Source organism: Schistocerca nitens, chromosome 5, assembly GCF_023898315.1.
Source record: "Schistocerca nitens isolate TAMUIC-IGC-003100 chromosome 5, iqSchNite1.1, whole genome shotgun sequence".
NCBI classification, from domain to species: Eukaryota; Metazoa; Arthropoda; class Insecta; order Orthoptera; family Acrididae; genus Schistocerca; species Schistocerca nitens.
The window spans coordinates 640,266,000-640,275,109 of record NC_064618.1 but is presented as its reverse complement, the minus strand read 5'-3'; the positions used below and the strand labels follow the sequence as shown (position 1 = coordinate 640,275,109).

The following is a 9,110-nucleotide window of genomic DNA, read 5'->3' as shown; positions in this document are numbered from 1 at the left end:
TCCCATAGTGCCTAGAGCCATTTGAACCATTTTTGAACGAATTGTTTCAGCCATTGTCGACCGTCAGGAAGATGTTGAAAAAACTGAACAGACTGACGTTTGGAGCAGACTCAAATTTTCTTGCGACTGCATACTTACTAAGTTTCCAGAAGCATCTTTGAGGTATCAGGAGCCGGCCGGAGTGGCAGTGCGGTTCTAGGCACTTCAGTCTGGAACCGCGTGACCGCTGCGGTCGCAGGTTCGAATCCTGCCTCGGGCATGGATGTGTGTGATGTCCTTAGGTTAGTTAGGTTTAAGTAGTTCTAAGTTCTAGGGGACTGATGACCACAGATGTTAAGTCCCATAGGGCTCAGAGCCATTTGAACCATTTTTGAGGTATCAGGAAATGTACTACAGCCGCCTACATATCGCTCGCGCAGGGATTGCATAGACAACGTTAGATAATTGCAGCACTCTCAGGTGTGTTAAAGCAACAGTTCTCCCTGTGCTCGCTAATAACTGGTACGATAGGAAGTATCCTCTGCCATGCCCTTCACAGTATTCCGCAGAGTTCAGATGCAGAATCGATGAATGAAAGCTCACCGAAGGAACAATGCAGATCGCACTGCGTGAGTTAGGTACGGGAGACAGCAACCTGGCGCATGCGCAATAGCTACAAGTTGACGCAGGCGTACCACCAGAAGCGCTTGCTATCTTACGCGGAAGTCGTGACTGCTTGCTTGCGCTCGTGACAGTCTCGCCGCGTCACCCGACATGCATTGTGCGGAAGGCAGTAAGTGTAGCTACAGTTTGTACATTAAATGGCTAAAGCAGTCGCTAAAGGCTACTTTTGTAATGTATACTAATTACCAGTTACGAGTAGTGCAAACCTACTCATCCTGATAATTACGGGAATTACATCTAAATTACTTTATTACTAATATGAATTAACAGAAAAGCAGGTACTTTTAAAAAAGCCACTTTTTCCTTTTACACTATTGGGCTGCGTTTATATCTACAACTATACTCAGCAAGCCACCTTGCGTTGTGTGGCGGAGAGTAGTTTGCGTTGTCACTTCCCCACTCTCCTGTTCCAATCGCGAATAATTCGCGGGGAGAACGATTGCCGGCAAGCCTCTACGTCCGACTCTGCAGGTTCGAATCCTGCCTCGGGCATGGATGTGTGTGATGTCCTTAGGTTAGATAGGTTTAAGTAGTTCTAAGTTCTAGGGGAATGATGACCTCAGATGTTAAGTCCCATAGTGCTCAGAGCCATTTGAACCATTTTGTGACGCTTTCGTGCTTACAACGACGGTTGGAACTTAGTGGCAACTATTTATTCACAACCGATACAGAAGAGTTACATGTTCGGAATCAAATCAAAGTCACAAGGTTCAAATGGCTCTGAGCAATATGGGACTTAACTTCTGAGGACATCAGTCACCCTAGAACTTAGAACTACTTAAACCAAACTAACCTAAGGACATCACACACATCCATGCCCGAGGCACGATTCGAACCTGCGACCGTAGCGGTCGCGAGGTTCCGGACTGTAGCGCCTAGAACCGCTCGGCCACTCCGGCCGGCAAAGTCACAAGGACTTAAATCCGGTAGTATGGTGGATGGTACAGTACCTCCCAGTCCGATCGACCGAACAGAGCAGCCACAGCTTGCGCTGTATGCGCCCGCGCATTGTCGTGCAAAATGATGGGTGGGTTGCGCAGAAAGTGTCGCCGCTTCTTTCGCAAAGCTGATCGCAGGTGATGCTCCAAAAACGAACAGTAATACTGTGCATTGACGGTCTGCGGTGGAGGAACTTAATGCGTTGGGGTAACACCATCACAGTCGCACTGCCGGCCTTGTGACCGAGCGGTTCTAGGCGCTTCAGTCCGGAATCGCGCTGCTGCTACGGTCGCAGGTTCGTATCCTGCCTCGGGCATGGATGTGTGTGATGTCCTTAGGTTAGTTACGTTTAAGTAGTTTTAAGTCTAGGGGACTGATGACCTCAGATGTTAAGTCCCATAGTGGTTAGAGCCATTTGAACCACAGTCGTACACGAGAATCACCATAACTTTAGACTGCTCCGTTCGCACCATCAACAGAACAGGCTCTCCTAATGGTATACTACGCCTTCCACATCGCTGGCAACGGGTTCTACACAACGCTGGTGACTACTTTGAAGGACAGTAACAGGTGCAAACATGTAACTCTTTTGAATCGGTTGTGAATAAATAGTTGCCACTGTTTAAGTTCCAACCCTCGTAAATTAACCTATAACGAAACGCGCTTCTATTCTTTAGATCCCCTCTATTTACACTATCAGCCGTGTCTGGTGCGGTTTGCATACTAACAAGCAATATTCAAGTGTTGGTCGAACGTGTATTTTCTAAGCTACTTCCTTTGCTGATGTACTACATTTCCTGAGGTTTCTTCCAATGAATCATAGTCTGGCATCTGCCTTACTCACGGTTATATGGTCGATCCATTTCAAATCGCTTGGAACACGTACTCTTATATGTTTTATGAAAGTAACTGCTTCCATTGATTCTTTTGTAAATAAGTACGCGGTCTGACCGAGAGATGGCAGTCGTTGTTGAAAGATATCTCAGTATTATAAAGTATACGATCTACGAAGCATATGTTTCAAGTTAGAAGACGCCACATTGTTTAGTACTTGTTTGGCAGCCATCAATAGTGAACGTTGTGAGTGAACTTGCGAAAATGGAGAAAACTGGTGATCGTTATGTGATACAATATTTTATTTTGAAAGGCCTCAGCACAGGCAATACTAAAGCTGAATTAGATGCTACTTTGGGAGAATCTGCTCCTTCGTCGACAACAGTAAAATATTGGGTAGCTAACTAACCTAAGGACATCACACACACCCATGCCCGAGGCAGGATTCGAACCTGCGACCGTAGCGGTCGCGCGGTTCCAGACTGAAGCTCCTAGAACCGCTTTTTTTTTTTTTTAAATCTCAATTTGTTCGTTATTGTTCGTTTCAATTGTTCGTGGCGGACGTCACCTGACGGCCGATGAAGTTCGTTGTTGATCCATTAACTCACTTTTTTTTTTTTATTACAGAGGGCAGCTAGCCCTCTGACCGAACACGCTGAGCTACCGTGCCGGCTTTCGGCCACACCTGCCGGCTGGTAAAGCATCCCTGGCTCCCATATTTGTGGGGCTGTGGTGGGAAAGTGTAGATATGTAAGCATAATTCTGGTTATTTTGGCAGCCGAATTGGAGAGGATGTAAAATGCAGACCGGTAATGGTAAGAAAAGCACTTCTGAAGAAGCGAGATTTATTAACATCAAATATAGATTTAAGTGTTGGGAAGTCTTTTTTGTAAGTATTATCTAGAGTGTAGTCATGTATGGAAGTGAAACATGGATGATAGTTTAGACAAAATGAGGAGAGAACCTTTTGAAATACGGTGTTACAGAAGAATGTTGAAGTTTGCTTGGGTACATCACGTAACTAATGAAGTACTGAAAAGAATTGGGGAGACAAGAAATTTGTTTCACAGCTTGATCAAAAGAAGGGATCGGTTGATAGGACACATTATGAGACATCAAGAGATCACCAATTTGGTACTGGAGGGAAGTAAGGGGGTAAAAATCGTAGAGGCAGACCAAGAGATGAATACAGTAAGCATATTGAGAAAGATGTATGTTGCAGTAGTTATTCGGAGATGAAGACGCTCGCACAGGATAAAGCAGCATGGAGAGCTGCATCAAACCAGTCTTAGGACCGAAGACCACAATAACAACAATTCAGGAATCCCTGGAACAGTACCTACAAAACTTGGAACACTTACGGCTTCCTGTGGTAAAACATATTCTGTTGGGGAAGATATGTCTAAGCCCTTAGGTGTGACGCGAGAGTTCAGAGTGGATGGCATGTAAAAATAATCAAAATGAACTAAATTACTGTCGAATCCTCAGGTTTCGTTGTTTGGTAGGCTGATGGTAGCAGACCCGATGATATTTTGCCACTGGGAATTTGAGAAAGGTTAAGGGAGTATTTACGTTTGAGTACGTTTGTTCTACAGTCTTGCTGTTTAATTTCATGTTCATGGCAAGAGGGATGTCGAATGCATTTCTATCAGGAAAATTTAGAGTGTGAATAACTACCGTATCTCTTATTGTCAGCAAGGTTTTATCGGTGCTGAAGCAAAAATTACAACTCTTGTATATGAACACACAATCGGCACAAAATTCGAAGAAATAGCTGTTATGTTCTATAAGAAATGAGCGTTCCAGAAATGTCTAAGTTCAATCAGTGGGGAACATATCAGAATTCTTAGCTCTAAGTAATCAGTCTCAAAGTTTCGTAATTATAAAAGCTACTCCTCAATAATACTGCAGTGTATTTGCACATTGCAAATACACTTTTGCGGAAGTCAGGGCCATGTGGAAAACAAGTGCTGAAGGCAGTTTCAGGAGGTACGTACTGAACGATAAAATGGCATAAGATATGCTTGAATTCCTGTGGGCGGCTTCCTCCCAAGTACTACTATCAAAGTCCCCTTTGTCTTCGTAGGAGATGAAACTTGCTCAAACTCAGACACCTGATTATAGATTGTGCCAGGAAAACTCTTCATCATTCGAAAAATAGGTTTCATAAAGCCTTTTAAGGGCTCAGAAGAATGGCTGAATGTGCATTTGGAATTGCAGTAGCACACTAGCGAATATTTAGAAAAACTGATTGAAACGAAAGTTGAGACAACAGAGCTTATTGTAAAAGCTCTTTGTGTTTTATATAATACCGCTGTAGGTAAAGAGAATACACTGAACGTTACGTACTATAGAGACATACTTCCTGCAGTTGGCACATCAAGAAGGAACAATGCAGATTTTGTAGAGGCTATCGACACAAGAAACTGTTTCTCTGTCCCTTACTGAAGAAAATATTGTCTGATTAAATAAAAGAATATTAAAGTGCAGCTTACGTGTTTCACATTATATAGAAACGTCTATGTATGTTAGTCCAATACACAGCGGTTGTGATGTTGTGTATGTCTCTAGTACCAGACGGCTGTGCCTTTTTAATATCGTAACTGAAACTGTTTCCACAAGCTCGCAACAAAAAACACTGCTCGAGAAAGCGCGCAACGAGGAGAACTCAAAAACGGCGCGACTAGAGTGGCCTTGAAGCAGCCAATCACGGCTCACGTTTCAGGACGGGCCCTCGATAGTCGCTGCTGGAAAAACAAACCAGTCTGAGTTTACATCGTCGACTGGCGTGAATCTTGGCGGGCAGCGATGCAGCAGGTTAAAAGCGCCGGTGAGTTCCAGTGGGATTTTGTTTCATCATCGCCAGGCAATGCCGCGAAGTGCGAGCAGCGAGGCTGGCAGCTTCGCCGTCGGCTGGTAATCGTTTCCGTGTTTCTATTTACGAGGCCTGTTCAGAAAGTAAGCTCCGATTGATTGCCAAATTGAAACCACAGTGAACATCAGAAATGTTTTACTTGTAACAATTAGCTACACCTTTCAGCTACTTCTCTACGTAGTCGCCGTTCTGACTTAGACTTTTGTCATAGCGTTGTACCAACTTTTCAATAGCCTCATCATAGAAGGCAGCCGCCAGTGCTTTCCGCCAATTCTCCACGCTGGCCTACACCTCGTTGTCTGTGTCAAAATGTTGTCTTCAAAGACAGCGGTTCATGTGACCAGAGATGAAACTCAGGGGGAGACAATTGCGGACTGTATTGTGGGTAATCTCACATTTCCATTTGAAAACGATGCAGGAGCATCTTCATTGCCCCTGCTGAATGCAACTGAGAATTGTCTTGAAGAAGAAACAGCACGACAGTTATGTAATGTTAGCTGCATAGCTTCAGGCGAAATTTCTCACCAGGCCCTCGTACTTGGCGGCAGACACTATTTTCTAGACATCTTTACGCACTCACTGCGAGCTCAGAAATGAGAAGAGCGACGTGATGCTAACTGGGGTTATACTAGAGACACTACCCAACACATCTGTGCAAAGCTTTATCGGATTTTCATAGTCGTTTCCATTTCGCGACCGATCGGAGCTTACTTTCTGAACGCCCCTCGTATCTTCTGTGTTACACCGCAGTTCTGCCGTGGAGATGCATTTGACGGCTTAGCAGAGTATTTCTGGCATGTAACAAGTGGCTACATACAGTAGATTACACTCAGTAGAGGGTGGAGGACGTGGCTGGGCCTGAGGAAGTTTGCACCTCTGACGTTTCTCTTTCCAGTTTTCGACATTTCTCCTTAAAAAACGTACCAGGTGGTTATAATTAATGTGCAGCTGCTTACAGAGATCTAGTGTAGGGTGCAATTATCGTATGAGAACGAAATTTGGTAGATATTCTAATGCGTTAATGCGGAACCGCTTTACACTGGGAAAAAAATTAGTTCCCATTTTGACCACCAGGTGCAAATCTGGCAAGAAAGACGTATAGAAATGCTCCCATACATAAAGGATTAGGAACAAGATGTGTGCAGAAAAGTTCAAACAGGTGAGAAAGGCAGAATGTTGATTTTATTATTGACCACAAATGGTTCAAATGGCTCTGAGCACTATGGGACTCAACTGCTGTGGTCATTAGTCCCCTAGAACTTAGAACTACTTAAACCTAACTAACCTAAGGACATCACACACATCCATGCCCGAGGCAGGATTCGAATCTGCGACCGTAGCCGTCGCTCGGCTCGAGACTGTAGCGCCCAGAACCGCACGGCCACTCCATGTGGACTGCAACAAGACAAAAGTGTCACGTAAACAAGGGCTCTATAATGTATACCTTAGAGGTATGAGCACTTGCTGATCTTCACTGCTGTGATACACATCTCTTCTACCAGAAGCTATCTGATACTACGGAAGAGCTACAAAATGCAGTAAACAAATGAGAATGTATTTGTCTGTTATTGTCCATGGATATAGCATACAATAAACATCTGTTAATGATGTTACTTTAAACCGTATTCACAGTTCTGGGTAAATGTAACATATACATTACTTCTGGTGGAACCAGTTTGTGGACTAATATTTTGTGAAATACTTTTACATTGCTGTTTTGTCTTTGCACTTACCAGCATAACGGAAGCCTATTATTCCACACAGAAAATGGCAGAAACGATGTTCTGTTATTGTGTGGTTAATGGAATCAATGGTGAAAGATCATGTCTAGCATTTACTGTGTGGAATGATAGGCTTCCATGTTGGTAAGTGCAAAGATAAAACAACAAGGTAAAAGTATTTCAGCCGCGCGGAATTAGCCGAGCGGTCTTAGGCGCTGTAGTCATAGACTGTGCGGCTGGTCCTGGCGGAGGTTCGAGTCCTCCCTCGGGCATGGGTGTGTGTGTTTGTCCTTAGGATAATTTAGGTTAAGTAGTGTGTAAGCTTCGGGACTGATGACCTTAGCAGTTAAGTCCCATAAGATTTCACACATTTAAAAAAAAAAGTATTTCATAAACTACTGAAAACATAAGCTGGTTCCGTTAGAACTTAACTAGGCTGTGAATACAGTTTACAGTAACAATACTAACAGATGTATACGTCATGCTTTATCCATGGACAGTAGCAACAGGAATGTGTCATTTGTTTACTGCATTCGGTTGGTCGTTCATAATAGCAAAGAGTTGGCAGTAGAAGAGATGTGTTTCACAGTAACGAAGACGAACGAGTGCTCATAGTTCTTAAGGTATGCATTTTAGACTATATATTTACTGAATTTTTTTTTCTTTTTTCTGGTCCGTATTATCGCCTGGCAAAATATGGAATACTTTTTATAACACTCTATTTAAGAGTGGCCAGCGCCTGGGAAAACAGTTAATACACTGATAAATTATAGAAGCAGTGGTTAAAGAGGTGACTTTTTGTTTTCGTTTTGAATATTGGCAGGTATTCGATTCTTGCCTGCTTTCTGTCCGTAGACTGTTAAGCTTTTCAGGACTAAATGGAATGAAATATTACTTTTGAATACATTATGGGAGTGACAGTGATCAATGTGTTACAAATATTTACTATTAAAAACAGTCTTGATCACGATTTATTTATTAAGGTGACCGGTAGTGATTCTCCAGCAGAAAGAGGTTCCTACTTAATGGTCTGAAGATGACCACAGTAGTGGTCGAAACCGGTCACCTTAATAAATAAATCGTGATCAAGACTGTTTTTAGTAGTAAGGAATGAAATACGTTTAGATATGTCTGACACACGCGCATAATTATGGAGCTATGTCGCTGACGTCAGTCTGACGTAAAATTATGGAAGACGACCAAGTACTAACCACAGTACAGACATATATACATCTAACATTCCGTGCGGCATACGAAAGAAATTTGCAAATGTCCTGAAAAACACAAGATTAAAAACTGGATTCACTCCACCTAAAAACTACGACAGAATATAATACATAATACAAAGTGTGATCAAACGATGCTTATTCAGGTTCTGGAATGTAGCATGTCAAGACTGTCCCGTGTTCTTCCCGAGACAAACAGGCCGAGATTTCCACAGTAGGTATACAGAGCGCATTAGAGCCTACGTACATAGTAATCACACAACAACAGCAATAGCCACACAAATACACATTTGGAAAAGTAGAGCAAAACGTGTAAGTACGTCACAGACTAAATAAAGGGTGTCACAAGAACTGGGGATACATCCCCACTACAAAAAGTATGGAGTTAAAATAGTGAATGAAGAACTCGAAAGCAACAGAGTGAATTTCTTCAGATGTTTCGATAGTTTCCGTAAACAAGCAAAATATATATTATTCAGAGAAAGAAACACCGTTGTAGATAATATGCACGTAAATAATGGTTTTAGATTATAGATGGGGAACGCCCTCTGCAGCATATTATAGCGTATGTATTCTGTGGACGATCTATAGCATATGCATTAATAAGCCAACATTATGACCAGTGCCCACCGCGACGCTAGATGCTGCCTGATGGCGTTGCAGGCACGTGACACGATAACAAAAGTGTGTAAGCGGGGCAGACACGGGCGGGGATCACGCTAGCGAACATGTGGGCTCCATAAGCGACTTTCACAAAGGGAACATTACTATTGCGCAGATCATGTGAACGAGTATCTCGAAAACGGGGAAATTGGTCGAATGTTCACGTGCTACTGTCGTGATATCTGCAGA

General features: G+C 43.0%; 1 protein-coding gene across 2 annotated transcripts in view; it reads left to right on the top strand.

Moving 5' to 3' along the window:
- The first annotated feature begins 701 nt into the window (after positions 1 to 701).
- Positions 702 to 9,110, top strand: part of LOC126259551 (acidic mammalian chitinase-like) — a 52,060-nt gene continuing 43,651 nt past the window's right edge. Inside the window, exon 1 of one of the 2 annotated variants that reach the window (XM_049956437.1) lies at positions 702 to 772. In XM_049956437.1, the coding sequence (XP_049812394.1) occupies positions 754 to 772 (19 nt within the window). In that variant the 5' untranslated portion in view covers positions 702 to 753. Of the gene's footprint in view, positions 773 to 5,216; positions 5,267 to 9,110 lie in introns of those variants that run through there. The other variant, XM_049956436.1, reaches the window with a different exon arrangement.